Source organism: Leguminivora glycinivorella, chromosome 9 (assembly GCF_023078275.1).
Source record: "Leguminivora glycinivorella isolate SPB_JAAS2020 chromosome 9, LegGlyc_1.1, whole genome shotgun sequence".
Classification (NCBI taxonomy): Eukaryota; Metazoa; Arthropoda; class Insecta; order Lepidoptera; family Tortricidae; genus Leguminivora; species Leguminivora glycinivorella.
Genome location: NC_062979.1, coordinates 2,619,271 through 2,635,851, shown reverse-complemented (window position 1 = coordinate 2,635,851; position 16,581 = coordinate 2,619,271). Strand labels below are relative to the sequence as shown.

General features: G+C 41.4%; 1 protein-coding gene and 1 long non-coding RNA gene across 2 annotated transcripts in view; both read left to right on the top strand.

Annotated features, from left to right (window-relative positions):
• Positions 1 to 16,581, top strand: part of LOC125229804 (major facilitator superfamily domain-containing protein 6) — a 42,878-nt gene that overhangs the window by 24,536 nt on the left and 1,761 nt on the right. The window contains exons 2-5 of the mRNA XM_048134745.1: positions 13,517 to 14,230; positions 14,591 to 14,783; positions 15,208 to 15,375; positions 15,881 to 16,030. Of these exons, the coding sequence (XP_047990702.1) occupies positions 13,517 to 14,230; positions 14,591 to 14,783; positions 15,208 to 15,375; positions 15,881 to 16,030 (1,225 nt within the window). The remainder of the gene's footprint in view (positions 1 to 13,516; positions 14,231 to 14,590; positions 14,784 to 15,207; positions 15,376 to 15,880; positions 16,031 to 16,581) is intronic.
• LOC125229385 lies at positions 3,822 to 5,072 on the top strand. The gene is made up of 2 exons (XR_007177396.1): positions 3,822 to 4,484; positions 4,650 to 5,072. It is a non-coding gene; the product is annotated as an uncharacterized LOC125229385 (long non-coding RNA).

Here is a 16,581-nt window from a genome sequence, read left to right as displayed (position 1 = left end):
GAAACGGAACTCTTCTCTTGGGTCTATGGTTCTAGACTTTCCAGAACGATGTCAAACTGTCATCGAACGCAATTGTTTTTTATACACAGTTGTCATGTAACGCGCATAAATTGAATAAATATAGTTTATTAATTAATTACTAGTTTCAATATACAACAATTATTTTTAAGGATTTGTCCATAATGGTATCACCGTCCATTATAGGGTATTTTACATTATACCAAGAACCATTTAATACAGGACCAGCAGAGTCCATACTAAATACCGTACCCCATTGGCAGCCGTCAATCTATGTCGCTAGATGTCACTAAGAGTGTCATTTGAATAAAAATGTCGTTATTTAAAAAAAAATACGCACGCGGTAGTTCAACGGCATTACAAATGATACAGTAAAAAGTATATAGATGACGCTAGGGGCCCGTGTCATGTTTCAGTCCCTGTTTACAACGCACGCAAGCCATCGGCATCGTTCTTATTTTGATTTTACCATACTGTCAAATTTTCTATCTCTTTCATTTTGAGCGTGACGTCAATGATTAGTAATATTACTTTCAATATATTTCAAATTTATATTTTAAATGAGGCCATTTCGAATAGTGTTTATGATTATGATAGATATCATGTTGACAATCAATCTCCGTCTCGCTCGCACCAATCCTATATTTGTACGAGTGCGACCGAAACAGTTGAGTATTATTTGAAGATTTTTGAATGTGCAAAATCCATGAAGAATAGAGATAAAGGAGCAACCTCTTTAAGTATCAGAAGTGCACATATAAAAGAAAAGATAGGTGGCGCTGCAATCGCAGGTGCATAAGGGTTTGACAATCTCTTTGCCTTCTCGGTAGTGAGTGACCCCGCCTACGGAGCAAGAGGTCCCTGGTTCAAATCCTGGTGAGACCTTTATTATTTTTTTCTACTAATATTTTTCTTGAATTATTTTATTTTTTTAATGTCCAAAAATATTTTTTTGTTTTGTTACAACTTTTTTAAATTTCATTTGCAAGACTTACAACATTACCGAAGAATCCTAAGATGGGGCAAACAATGTAAAAGGGCTTAAGTTAACATTTGTATAAATAAAACAATAAATAAACACAAATAAAATACACAAAAAGAAAATTAATGTATAAAAAAAAACAAAAAGCAGAAAGATCGCTGTCAGAATCGAACCCGAGAACATCTGCGTACGAAGCCAGCGCACTACCACGGGACTACGTCTTGACTTGCTCAGTCTGACGAAATTAGCCTAGAGAAAAGAACGTCTAATGTCATCTCACATCGCTGATCATTGAGCGAGACATGCGCTCCAAGCGGAGATATTTGTAACTGCAATTATAAAGGCTCAGCCGGTCATTTTTGCGACTGTTCTACTTCGAGAGACTTTCCTCCTTATCTCTAGTCTCCCTGGCAAAATCTTATTGGTAGTTGTCACAAAAACCTACTTTTTCCATAAAGCCTGGCTTCCACATATGCGGAATCGAGCGGCGTCGAGTCGAGTTTTTATCTTATACATTTGAATGCTATTCGACGCATCATTAGAAATGCAAAATTACGAAAGTATAGCTATTAGTAGCTATAAGTAAACTACGTAATAATTTATGGCAGAAGGTCCTTTAAGTATTAGGGACTGAATAAATTAACCGACTTGGTATTACAGGGATCTCAACTCTTTTTACGCCAGAAGAACTGTGTTGAAGGACCAGCGAGTACGTAGTTCCTGACGAACTATTGTAATATAAAATAAAATAAAACGGAAAAATAAAATTATGGTAATTGATGCGTGCCGAACTTACTGCTGTTGTTTTCTCGACAGTTCAGCGGGCGGCCACCCTTTCGAATATTTACTTGGTTCACTCTTTCTTGTGTACACTCGCGAATCGTTATTTATTTAATTAATAATTATAACTTTATTCGTCGTTGCGGATATTTTTTCACATTGACATCGAATGTCTTTTAGTTTAGCAGATTGACGTATTTTCTTATATTTTTTAAGAAGGTCGGCAAAAAGGCGGGTGACATGACAAATAAAAATGAGGTTGAACCTATCATAAGGAAGAGCGAACGGGATGGTCGATATAAATGATAATGAATGAAAAGGGCGCGAACAAACTGAGTTGCGAAGACTTGGTGTTTTTACAAGTTTTGTTTTTGATGGGATACATCAGCGATTGTTAATATACCTAGATGTCTAAAGAGCTCTCAAAAATGACCCCACGAATATTGTGCCACGGTAGGCGGGGCCTCAAAATCGTGCCACGGAGCTTGTCAGTGCGCTAATGGCGGCCAGTCGGAACAGTCGTAGTACGGCATATTTAGAATATATGTTTACAACAAGAAAATGCCGTACTGTTTTGTAATATCATGTGCTAGTCGTTCCAACAAATACGTAGAAAAATATGGGATTAAGTTTCATGTGTAATTTGGCGAGGATCATAATTATTTCGATTTATTTTGTACGAACTACTTTTGTATGGGGATGATGTTATGCAATATTTTTAATAGCCATAATTGATATTTAAAAACTTTCATTTTTGTATAATTTTATTAATATCGTGCGATCATGTTTGCCTGCCTGCAGTGCGGCCGACATAGACCAGTAAACTTGTTTAAACACGCGTACGTGTCAGTGGCATAGGAGTTCGATTATTTTGATCACAGACCTTGTGTCACCGGCATAGTGGTTTAAAAATGGCCAATCTGAACACATTCGTGGACACGTATGGATGGTATAGCATACGCGTAGTCATTTGTTTCCTTTGGTCTATGACAGATGACGTCACCAAGCGTCCTTAAACGTGTTAATTTAGAAGCTTGTAGAATAGAAATAGACGTGACCTATGGTCCGGTGTCAGTAAGGCGTCAATGTCATGGTCGACTTTTCCCAGCCCGGCAAGGGGGAAAGTATGGGAAAGCACCAGACAATAAATTTACACAAAATGAGTCTTAAAACTTTGGCGGATCGTCCGCCACGAAAAAGAAGCAAAAAAAAGTACTTAATAAGGTGCACTACGATTTCCTCAAGATTTCAGGTCTCTAATTGGGTGGAAAGAAAACGGTTAGATTGTGACACACTATTTTATTGTCTAACGGACACAAAGCAAGTTATAGCCAGTAAATCATTATTCTAAGCTTAAGCTAGCACCTTAATATGTATTGCCAGACGGTAGAGCTGGGCCGTGCAATAGTTCAATTCTAAATGATTTACAAGCGTTCCTAAGTTCTGTTAGTCCCTAGTTATCAGTGCCAACATAGATAATAGGAATTCTTCTTAACTAAACTAAGTAATCTTGCCTTCCAGGAAGAAAGAAAATGACACCAACCTTCAAGCCAGAAGTTACCGCTAATACGATGTGTAAGCCCTCCTTCTGCGAGCTGAAGCTGGTCGCCCCAGGCGCTGTGACACAATGAAGCACCACCGCAACCGACGCATCAGCAAGTTGAGAGCATCTTCTTTGCCTGGATAGGCTCGACCCCGGAAGCAAGCTATCGCACCATTCGACGCTTGTGGTAAAATTGGAGTTGCCGGACAAACCGGCCCCCTTTATAAAGAAGACATTACTTGAATGTCTGTATAACCAGTATAACCTGGAGTAGGCCTAAACACAGATTTAGTTGTCATTGTAATTTTAATTATAGTTATAATTATATTAAATCTTTATGTTTTTGTTATAGCAACTTACTAGCGCGGCACGAAACGATCATTAAGTTTAAAAAGTGTTTTGCTCACGAAACTATTTGTAAATATTTGTTATTTTTTTCTCAAATAAGTGAATTATTGTTATTCTTTTGAGAAATAAAGATCTTTAAACCGAAAGTCGTGATTGAATATTTATACCACAATATTCAACACTTCAAACGAAACAACCAAAGAGTGACACGATATGGCGTAAGCGAGGGCGTTAACTCTGGCGGCAAGGTGAAAGCACAAAAAAAAAAAACCCGGACCTTGCGTCCAGAGAAAACCTCCACCTCAACTTACCCAATAACAATCTCTAAATCCTTGAATACGCCACAAAACCAAATCCAAGTTTTCACAAAAACAAACGCCCTTAAATGAATCTGCACGTTTCGAAACGTTTAAGTTTAAAACTGGCGCTAAAACCACGTCGTAACTCAAAATAAATCCAAACATAAAACAGAAATACCAACATCACAAAACGAGCGTTTATTTAACCGCTCAAGTTACGACTCAAACTTGGAACAAAAAACACGCATCCGAACGTACCCATCGTTGAACTTATTTTGTCTGTGGTCTGTGCCTTTAAAAAAAACTAAATGTCAACAAAATATTCATCGTTACCTACAAAATTCTAATATCTGCTGCTTTTATTGCTACAAATTAATAAAACAACACTTAATTCAACTACAAAATCATGGAAAACTAACATAAGTGTGATAAACGTTCGATAATCTAAAGGAATGACTAAAATTTATTCAGAAAATGCTAATTGGAATGCAAATAATTCTACTACTAACAGCAGGTAAATATCTCGAAAAATAAGGAAAGGGAGTTGTCCTTTATCCTCCTCTTTTCCCTCACACTCCAAATTAAATGACAAACAGCAAAAAATTGTCTTCTAAACATTCTATTTAAATGACTTAAACATGTACATTATTGTTACTAAATTCCATTGAATTTGTTTCAGATTATTAGAAACTGTCTACCTCTTAAGAAATATACACCACTAAAGCAACTAGGCACCTAGCAACAGCTACAACTAGACCACAGACTACAAAAGAAAACCAAAACATGAACATCAGAGGAACTCGGGTACTGATAATGTGCTGAAAAGCACAACTCCCAACGGAAACCTTCCATTTGCATGGAGAACAACACAATCCACTTCGCCGGCAACCAACAACAATGCAGCTGCCGGACACTCAAAAATTCAAGCCGTTCATGCACTTCCAACCATTTCCGGTGTCGTCCCCGACTGAATTCACCTGTATAAGTTCAACGGGCACAAAAGTGAAATTGCCACTGAAGACGCCATTGTATAAGTTCAAAACTCAAAATATTAAGTATGTTGGCAACTGACTTACAATAAATATATATTCTTACAATGATATACCAAGTGTTTTATTTGCTTTCAACCTTTTCAGATAAATGTAAGTATATTTCCTTTCTTAAATGATTTGCATCAAGTGCAGTGAAAATAAAGTGAAATGTGAGTATTAGTGAGCAAACAATTTTCAATTGTATGAAGTAAAAATTTCTAATACAAATGTTCCTGTTTCAATGTATGTATGTAAACACTCTTAAATTGCAAAACGTTCCAAAACTAAATGGTAAGTATCTGTTCAAAAGAATATTAAATTTGTTCACACAATTTTTAAACTACTGAATTGTTAAGTTACACAAATATACACTGTAATTTACTCAATTTTAGTTGATAATTTAAAAGGTATTTAGTATGGCTTTAATAATGAAAACTAGTTTTTTAAAGGTGCGCGGGGCCCGAGGGCCCCGCGGTGTTCTTTTTTGTTTTTGTGCTTTGCTTTATGTTTTTTTGCTTTTGCTTTTGCTTTTTGTTTTTGTGTTTTGCTTTTGCTTTTTGTTTTTGAGCTATGCTTTTTTGATTTATTGCTTTGCTTGTTTGCTTTTTTGCTTTAGCCTTTGCGTGCTTGGGAGCACTCTCTGCCCGCAGCTCGGCCTGCGGCCTCGCGTGCTTGGGAGCCTGTCAGACACGCTCCGGGCCTTCGGCCCTCCGCGTAGTTACTGTGGGGGTTGTAGGGAAGTTGGAGCTTAAACACGACCCAATAGTAAAAGTGTCTTGAGAAGCTCACGACGGGCCTACGGCCTGCGGCCTCCGGCCCGTCGTTTCGCTTCTCTAAGACACTTTTACTATTGGGTCGTGTTTAAGCTCCAACTTCCCGGTCCGCCGGCGAGCCGATCAGGGACGCTCCGGGCCTTCGGCCCTACGCGGAGCTCGGCCTTCGGCCTTCGCTTGGTTTCGAAGCTCCGCGTTGGGCCTTCGGCCCGCCGCTTCGCTTATTAAGATACTTTTTGTTATTGTTTTGTTTGGGAGCACAGTCTGTACGCAGCTCGGCCTGCGGCCTTCGCGTGCTTGGGAGCACTCTGCCCGCAGCTCGGCCTGCGGCCTTCGCGTGCTTGGGAGCCTCTCAGACACGCTCCGGGCCTTCGGCCCTCCGCGTAGTTACTGTGGGGTTTGTAGGGAAGTTGGTGCTTAAACACGACCCAATAGTAAAAGTGTCTTGAGAAGCTCACGACGGGCCTACGGCCTGCGGCCTCCGGCCCGTCGTTTCGCTTCTCTAAGACACTTTTACTATTGGGTCGTGTTTAAGCTCCAACTTCCCGGACCGCCGGCGAGCCGATCAGGGACGCTTCGGGCCTTCGGCCCTACGCGGAGCTCGGCCTTCGGCCTTCGCTCGGCTCCGAAGCTCCGCGTCGGGCCTTCGGCCCGCCGCTTCGCTTATTAAGACACTTTTTATTATTGTTCTGCTTGGGAGCACTCTCTGCCCGCAGCTCGGCCTGCGGCCTTCGCGTGCTTGGGAGCCTCTCCGACACGCTCCGGGCCTTCGGCCCTCCGCGTAGTTACTGTGGGGGTTGTAGGGAAGTTAGAGGTTACACACGACCCAATAGTAAAAGTGTCTTGAGAAGCTCACGACGGGCCTGCGGCCTGCGGCCTCCGGCCCGTCGTTTCGCTTCTCTAAGACACTTTTACTATAGGGTCGTGTTTAAGCTCCAACTTCCCGGAGCGCCGGCGAGCCGATCAGGGACGCTCCGGGCGTTCGGCCCTACGCGGAGCTCGGCCTTCGGCCTTCGCTTGGTTTCGTAGCTCCGCGTCGGGCCTCCGGCCCGCCGCGTCGCGATTTAGACACTTCACTTATTGTTCTGCTTGGGAGCATTCTCTGCCCACAGCTCGGCCTGCGGCCTTCGCGTGCTTGGGAGCCTCTCAGACACGCTCCGGGCCTTCGGCCCTCCGCGTAGTTTCTGTGGGGGTTGTAGGGAAGTTGGCGCCCCTCTCAGGGACGCTCCGGGCCTTCGGCCCTACGCGGAGCTCGGCCTTCGGCCTTCGCTGGGTTTCGAACCTCCGCGTTGCTTTTTAGATACTTTTACTTATATTTTTTTGCTTGGGAGCACTGTCTGTACGCAGCTCGGACTTCGGACCGGAGCAATGACGTTCGGGCTGTGGAACACTCCCTCAGGCTGGTAGGGAAATTTGACTTTGTCCCCTCTCGCCGCCGTTTTTGACTTTTCCAAAAAAAATTTTTTCTCATTTCTATTTTTGGCCCCCGTTCTTACCAAGTCCCAAATTGGAACGCGCTCGGACCGAAAATAAAAAAAAAATTTTTCAAAGTCGGCCATTTTGAAATTTTGTAAATGCCATTCGATGGACCACAAATAACTGTACAACATTAGTTTAAGCACTATTAACCTTTCTCCTACCGTTACGGAGCTATGGGGATTTAAAAAAAAACCTCCATACAAACTGGTAGGGAAATTTGACTTTATCCCCTCTCGCCACCGTTTTTGACTTTTCCAAATTTTTTTTTTCTCATTTCTATTTTTGGCCCCCGTTCTTACCACGTGCCAAATTTGAACGCGCTTGGACCGAAAATAAAAAAAAAAAATTTCAAAGTCGGCCATTTTGAAAATTTGTAAATGCCATTCGATGGACCTCAGATAACTGTACAACATTAGTTCAAGCACTATTAACCTTTTCCCTACCGTTACGGAGCTATGGGGATTTAAAAAAGGACCTCCATACAAATTTCAATTGGCCTTCAAAGGGCGCCATTTTGAATTTTTCAAAATTTTCTTTTTGTATACTAATCTTGGGGTGGCTGTCTACCCGTGTGCAAAATTTTAGCGCGCTCGGACCATTTTGAAATTTTTCAAAAAAAAAAGTCGGCCATTTTGATTTTTTTTTAATGCCATTCGATGGACCTCGGGTGACTGTATAACATTTGTTTGAGCACTTTTCACTTCTTTGTACCGTTACGGAGCTATGGTAATTAAAAGAAAAACCTCCATTCAAATTTCAATTGGCCCTCAAAGGCCGCCATTTTGAATTTTTCAAAATTTTCTTTTTCAATACAAATCTTGGCGCGACCGTCCACCCGTGTGCCAAATCTCAGCGCGCTAGGACCATTTTGAAAATTTTCAAAAAAAAAAGTCGGCCATTTTGATTTTTTTTTAATGCAACTTTTTTCTACTCGGATTCCTGTATGACATTTGGTCGAGCACCCCCCGGCTATCTCTTACGGTTTAAAAGTTGCCATACAAAATAAAAGTGGCCAGTTTTCCCACATTTGTAGCATTTTTCAATTTTTTTTTATTTCATTCGAATCAAGGCCGCTTGGAGATTCTATGACCAAAATTTGAGCACTCTACGACAAACTTGAAAAATCGTCAAAAAAAAAAGTCGGCCATTTTGAAAAAAAAATGGCGGTGTCAAAAACTGCCCAGGGTCCTCTATGACATTTGGTCGAACACTCCCCGGCTAACTCCAGCCGTTTGGCCAGGCCGTCCAACATTTTTTTACCCGGAACCGGTAGACCGACGGTCTGATCTATCCGGGGTCGCAGGACCAACCTCTATACGACCACACCAAACACTGCCACCTTCAAATCCCCCTTCTGCCTATTTTTTGAAAAATGTCAGTCGGGTTGTAGCTTTATATTATATAGATTTTGATTTAAACCACTCACAATGTCAGTTACCCCTAATGTATACAATGCCTTTAAATGGAAAACTCAAAAGCTTCCAACAACTTGCCCTTAACTTAATGTCAAAACGTCACAACTCAATGGTGATACTCTCAAAATATAATACTCAAATGTTACTTCAAAATTCCAGGTCAAACAGCAAAATAAATCCTAAAAGAATGTTTTTTAAATATTATACACAATAATCTAGGTCACAGCCTTTAAATTACTAAATACATGCCACAAAAAGTAACTAAATAGTGCTTATTAGTTTGACACCTTCCTTCCTGAAGGAAATGTCAGCACAAAATCAAAACTTCAACAGAAGGTTCAAGCATGTGAATAATTCTAAGCTTTGCAAGCCAATATCAAGTTTGTGCAGCAAAAATGGGCAATATAACAATGTAAGCAAGCTGAAGCTGCACCCAAGTGGTAATGAGATGCGCACAATCAAGACACAAGCTCAAAATGAAACTCAAACGTAAGTATGAACACAACTTTCACTATTTCTATGTATGGCACTGAAATTTTCTGAATTCCTGAGGAAAATCTAAGCTTTTCTAAACCTGGGCGCCAATGTCATGGTCGCTTTTCCCTTGGTCCCTTTTCCCTTGGTTTTGATCTTGGAACCACTTTTCGGCTGGCATTTTGTTTGAAAGAAGTGTTCTATGTTATTATCTTTCGGTGGCGACATCTAAGTAATTACATATTTAAGGGCCGGTTTTTCAGTCGCCAGATAAATATATCTACCAGATAAAGTTATCACTATCCTTTTCATCACACGTATAAATTACAGTGAAAGCTGACATTTATCTGACCTGTACTGTACTAAAAACCAGCCCTGAAAAGGTAAAATTTATAAAATGAAAGCCTACGTTTAACACCTGTTAACAATAGATGGCAACTGACAACAATCTGAACGTGACTGTACATTGTTATACAGATATAAATTGAATTTATCTAGGCATAAAAATACTTATTATAGCGGAATACGTGTACGACATAATTATTATTTTCATATGAAGGATGTTACTTCATAACAACAATTTAATTATGTAATTATATTTTAATATGCATAAAATAAAAATTATTTCTGCTTGGTTCTTTAATGTATGACATAAACCCATCCCTTTTTGTGTCAAATTTTAGTCAAATATGAACCGCGAATTCTTAGCTGCCAGTACGTACAGCAAGAAGGTTTTTAGCCGAATAAAATCGCTGATTTGTAAGTTAGTGACATTATATGCATTTCAGCTACACTTATCTGTGTGCATTAGTATAAATAAAAGAGATGACTATTGTTTTGTTTACCAGTTTTGATTACAGGGCCTGTAAACGTATTGTCTTGTGTAAATGTAGGCGTAATTGTGTATGTGTGCTAAACGGTGCCAAGAATTTGAACGGTAATGTTCTTAAAAGCGGCTTCCATGTTTATCTTACTTCGTTGGGATACATACATAACACTAACAAAGTATCTATTGTCTTAGTCCGTTTTTATCCGATCCAATATCGGATGTCGGAAGGATTTAAATGGAAAAACCGGCCAAGAGCGTGTCGGGCCACGCTCAGTGTAGGGTTCCGTAGTTTTCCGTATTTTTCTCAAAAACTACTGAACCTATCAAGTTCAAAATAATTTTCCTAGAAAGTTCTACTTTTGTGATTTTTTTCATATTTTTTAAACTTATGGTTCAAAAGTTAGAGGGGGACGCACATTTTTTTCCTTTAGGAGCGATTATTTCCGAAAATATTAACATTATCAAAAATGATCTTAGTAAACCCTTATTCATTTTTAAATACCTGCCCAACAATATATCACACGTTAGGGTTGGAATGAAAAAATATATCAACCAACCCCCACTTTACATGTAGGGGGGGCAAACTAATAAAATATTTTTTTCCATTTTTTATTTTTTCACTTTGCTGGCGTGATTGATAATATTGATATACATATTGGTACCAAATTTCAGCTTTCTAGTGCTATAACGGTTACTGAGATTATCCGCGGACGGACGGACGGACCGACGGACAGAAAGACATGGCGAAACTATAAGGGTTCCTAGTTGACTACGGAACCCTAAAAACAAGTAAAAATATAGGTGAAATTATGTTTTTTTCAACTCCCGGGTTGCAAAACAATGCCATCTAGTTTTGAACCAAAAATTGAGCTTTTTTCAGGGGTACGCTTTTTTGTATGGGCTATGTCAGTCCAGTATTAAATGGTTCTTGATTATACTAATATAATATAGCAATACCCATGACGAATTTGTGTCAAATGTCAGATTCCAAATTGAACATTAATTTTGAAATCAGCAGCCCCGAAACCTAATTTACGACACTCCCATGACGACACAAAAGTTAGGAAAAAATGGGTTCTGTAATGAAATGAATGATAATTATACTAATGGTGAAGATGTGAACTTAAAATATAGCTTTTTTGGCTCACCTTAACTATAAACTGAAATAGACCTACCATAACTACTTACATAATTTGCTAACTGCCGTACAAGCGCTTGACGAGCAGCTCGACCCAGCTGCAGCTCTTTGTTTAGCCAACACCTGTCAGGAGCCATTGCCAAATAAATATCAGCATTCTGCTGACGGGCGTCAAACTCCGCCGCTAATCTCTGCTCCTGCTGCTGCTCCTGTTCTTCGTGTCGGTTCAGCGGAGGCAGTTCACAATTCGCTTTGTTAGCTATATTGTCAAGCACATAACACGTGTTAACGATCTTAGCTGCCTCTGCTGGCTTGTAGTGCAGTTTCTCCATTGGCGACAAACACTGCCAACTGATTTTTAGTCGCCCAAAACACCGCTCTATACAGTTGCGGGCTCGAACTTGTAAAGCTTCTGGAGATCCTACAGGTGCATCCAAAAGTCAGTGCATCCATCAGTAGTGTTTGCCTCTGTGGGTAAGCTGAATCACCTGAAAGAATATAAAAATGTATGGCTGTGATATATTGAAATATACAATTATGCTACGAGATAAAGTGTTTTGTCTAACAGTTCTTACTTAGAGTGATATTTAAATTGACTGAACAATAAATCACACGTGCACGGAAGAAGATATTACACAGAAAATACTATATTTCTTTTAGACATTTGTCAAATTTATGTCACGTTAGCTTTTTTTTAAATATAAAATTATCATATCTACGTTTTCATGATGGGTCTACACCGACGCAAATGCACGTCATTCTTGTTTATTTTTATAATGCCAACGCCATCTTGCGACGAGTAGAGGAACCAAGTTGTGCCGAAAAAAACTTGCAATTTACTCTTTGGTACGACAAAATCCCCGTCTAATTGTCATAAACCAAACATGGCGGCCATACCCATCGACAAAAAAGTCTATATACTGTGCCATTCAGGAGAACGCATGCCTTGGTTCGTATTGTCAGGCCATGAGAGATTAAATTCGTGTAAAATTACGCAATTCATATCTTTGTAATGATATGATGATTCGAATTGCAATCTCATTCTGTCACTTTGACACAAGAGTAAAATCAAAGTAGAATCAATACTAGAGTCGTGACACGTTAGCAAAATGCAGACCAAAAGTATGTACCAAAAGTATTGCCAGTATTACAAGTTTGACCCAAAAAAGGGAATTTAATCGTTTGCCGTGCTTAGGATTTCTACAAATAGGTGTTATTTGTGAATATTTTATCTTTTTGTTAGAAAGGCTCGGACGTATCGCGAAGTTTTGAGTCAAAGAGATTAATCAACTAACATATTTTTAAGCAATATTTTTTTTAAATATTTTTTGGTGTAGCTGGCACGACGACGACCGTCTATTAGCAAAAAAACATTTTACTTCAAGTAACAGTGAAAATGGAGATACGAGGTGATAAAAATGTCATATGTTATTTATTTCAAAGATAGAAGTCCGTTCTTTTAAAATACTCAAAACTTAAAAAATACTCCATCAAAAATAAATGTTACAAAAATTTTATCCGGTACATTGCCTGAGCTCTAGTCCCAACCTAGTACCAATCCAGATGACAGCTGCACGTATTCGACAACCCGTGATCCAATCCACTATCATTTGAGAGTCAACGTGAAACGTCAAATTCGCCATGCCGAATTGAGCCCCAGGCCACATATTCGACCCTTACATTAACCAAGTCCAACAACCAGTCATATCGAATCCAAAATGAATGAACCTCCCTCAGGCACGGTACTGATTCGCTATTACTTAATCATAAACCTCAGTTGACCCCTAATTAAGGTTGTTAGGTACTTCACCCCGAAATAACTCGCGAGCTCGACGGGGCGCATGCGTCGGACCTGAGTCGGAACGGAAACTAGGCGGAACTCACTCGTTAGGCTGAATGGGGTTTGACGATGCGGTTTATGGTCCATCTTCATCTTGGTTGAAGGGTTTGATAGTATGCAGTAGGCAATGCTTCAGGGTGCGTAGCCGCGAATGGCACAAACGCTCACGAAATGCTCACGAAACGAAACGCTAGTAGATATCTATCTCTATTGCTCTTGCGTATTGGCGCGACAGAACCAGACTACCTTTCGCGGCGTTTCGTTTTCGTTTCGCGTCGGAGTAATGCCATTCGGCTACGTGGCCAGGGCTATCTATAGGTTAGGATGATTCGTATCAAAATATGAACGAATCATGTGTCGTATCTAGAATATTAAAGACTTATACGAATGATCAATTGAACATACCTACTTGGCAATAAGCTGCATCTTCAAGAATTTAATGATATTTATGAATGAAAAACAATCATAGGTTTAACTTAGTATTAACTTAAGGTAATCAATGAGAAACTGGGGATTTTGATGCGTTGTCGCAAGGGATGCCTTAACAAGTAATTTGTATGTTATTAGGTATCCGGAGCCGAAGGAAGCCACGCACAAGGTCCGCGGGCGCAGCGATGTGCTGGAGATGCTGTGCGGCGCCGGCGCCGTGGACCCCGAGCTGCTCACTGTCAAGACCTTCTACTTCTTCTTCTACTCCGCCTTCGGCTCGCTCTTCCCTCTCATGGGCGTCTACTTCAAGCAGATGGGCATGAATGCTGGCCAGTGTGGACTGCTGATAGGCACGAGGCCGTTTGTCGAGTTCCTGTCAGCTCCATTCTGGGGTGGTTTAGCTGACCGCTGGCGTAAAGGAAGAACTCTACTCTTAGCGTCGCTGGCTGCTTGGATTGTCTTCACGCTGCCGTTGAGCTGGGTGCAGCCTGGAGCGGTGGCGTGTGTGGTGCCAAGGAATGCGACTAGCTACGACCTGTTGCCGCCGCGTTACGATGATACGATGGCTCCGTCGAGTGCGGTGGCCAGGTCGTTCCACGGGCCGACGACGTCGGCCGCCGCCGGGTCGGCCGGCAGTCCTCTCCCAGTATCCGATGCTTACAACTACAACCCGGCGCAGAACGCGGATTGGGTGACGCCACTGCACTCCTCAATCGTATACCGCACGGCTGATATCCAGAAGACGTTCTTCTTGTTGCTGCTGCTGGTTATGGTGGGGGAGTTCTTCAGCGCGCCGGCCATTACGCTTGCTGACTCTGCTGTCATTACTCTGCTTGGAGAAGATGCTGACCGGTAAGCATTTTCTTTCTTCATCCTTCTATATTAACTTACTTGTTTCTTTAGTTCTCAGAATATGATACCTACTCATAGGATAATTGCGAGTCAATACCACAGAATCGTGGTTCAGTCACAGTCAGATTTTCTTTGCTTTGCAATATCTACTCAAGATAAAAGCTGTTGCAGCGAAACATTTGTTGCCTACGCTACTTTAGGGCCCATTTAGACGGTACGAGAACTCGCATACGAGTTTTATTACATTGCGATATTTGATGGCTGTGCAAAATTGTATGTAACCTCGACAGCCCGCAATGTAACTAAAATCGCATGCGAGTTCGCACGCCGTCTAAAATCACTGACCAAATCCTATTCCAGGTACGGTCATCAGCGCATGTTCGGCTCCCTGGGCTGGGGGCTGGCCATGTTCTTCGTGGGCATCGCCCTGGACCACAGCACGGCGTTCAGCTCGCACCCCTGTGGCGGCCCGCAGCGCTATGAGAAGAACTACACCATCTGCTTCGCCACGTTCTCTGTGCTGATGGGGGCTGCCCTTCTCACCGCTGGACAGGTTTGTGCCTCATTAGATAATGACTTTGACTCGATTATAAGTACATCGGTATATTATGATGACTTGAAGTTTTTGGTTGAGGTACGGGTTAGGTGGTGTGGTACACAAAAGCAATTTTTTAGCCCTCATTGGTTATATCCTACCGACTGCGCCATATAAAATATGTATTGAGGCGGAGGAATAAATAAATATTTTATGCTGGTAATACTAGTATTACCTTTGAAAGTGAAACAATATTTCCCATCCATGTGATAGTTATCACTCGAATTTAATCTTCATAACTATTGATCCAGTCATTGCAATGATTATGTTAGCAGTCAGCAAAGTTAATCGTCAAGACGTACAGTAAAAGCCATGCCAATTTTTTTATTCGTCTGAATGACATAGATTCCGAGCATCTTTCTTATACTAATCTTATGTGCAGATCAAATTCAAGTACGAGTTCGCGCCCGAAGTGATAGCGCCCGTGGCTCCGACCTCACCAACACAAGAGGATAAACTCCAACAGCAGTTGGCTGAACAGCTCCAACTGCCAGGACTAGACACAAGTGCCCCGCGTTCCGCGCCACAGCCACCGCTGGAGCAGGCCAAGGTAAGAGAGAGACATACAGTAAGATAGATAAGGAAGGGAGATGACTTTGGCTCCGCAATAGGACAAATCGAATAACTATGAGAGCAGCTTTATTTACCGGGTTTACACAAGCGCGCCACGCTCTGTACCACACCTCGGACACTGGCGATCAAATTTATTGAACATAAGCATACAGTCTTAGCTCGTGAGGTAACGCGTACTAGTATGAGTGAAATATTCGATTGTTTGTGTTTTTGACAGGCGGGTGAGGTAACCGAGAGGGGGTACGTTCACGGGGAGCAGTGGCCATCCTGTACGATAGCTTTATTATACGCTCTGTACCGCTCATCCTTCGTAGATTATAATACGTTCGCTAAGAGGCAAAATTAAGTTCATAAATTGAACCTTCAAGTTTGGTCTGGCTATTTATTGAGTTGAGATTTTTATACAGTTTTTATTGGCTATTTATTGAGTTGAGGGGTAAGAAAAGGTGTGAAAAATTAGCTCAAACATAATATTGTTGCAGGTGTTCGCGCAAACAACGCGCGAGATGCCCGAATGGGTGACCGTGCTGAAGCAGTTCCAGAACGTTCGCGCCGCGTCCTTCCTGTTCGTGGCCTGGTTCATGGGCTTCGGCATCGGACTTATCTTCACCTTCCTCTTCTGGCATCTGCAGGTAACAATTTTTTATATTTAGGGTGTTGGGATAAAGCTGGAGCAGTTCCAGAACGTTCGAGAAACGTCCTTTCTCTTCGTGGCCTGGTTTATGAGCTTCGGCATCGGACTTATCTTCACCTTCCTCTTCTGGCATCTGCAGGTAACAATTTCCTATATTTAGGGTGTTGGGATAAAGCTGGAGCAGTTCCAGAACGTTCGAGAAACGTTCTCTCTCTTCGTGGCCCCGGTTCATGGGCTTCGGCATAGGGCTTATCTTCACCTTCCTCTTCTGGCATCTGCAGGTAACAATTTCCTATATTTAGGGTGTTGGGATTCGGTTGAAACAGCTGATGGAACAGTTCTAGAACGTTAGAGCTGCGTCGTTCCTTTTCGTGGCCTGGTTCATGGGCTTCGGCATTGGGCTTATCTTCACCTTCCTCTTCTGGCATCTACAGGTGACCAGGTACCAACACTGTAATCACTTTACGAAATAAGGTTTGGAATGGGTGACGATGCTGGAGTAGATCCAGGATGTTCGAGTACCGTCCTTCCTTCTCGTGGCCTGGTTCA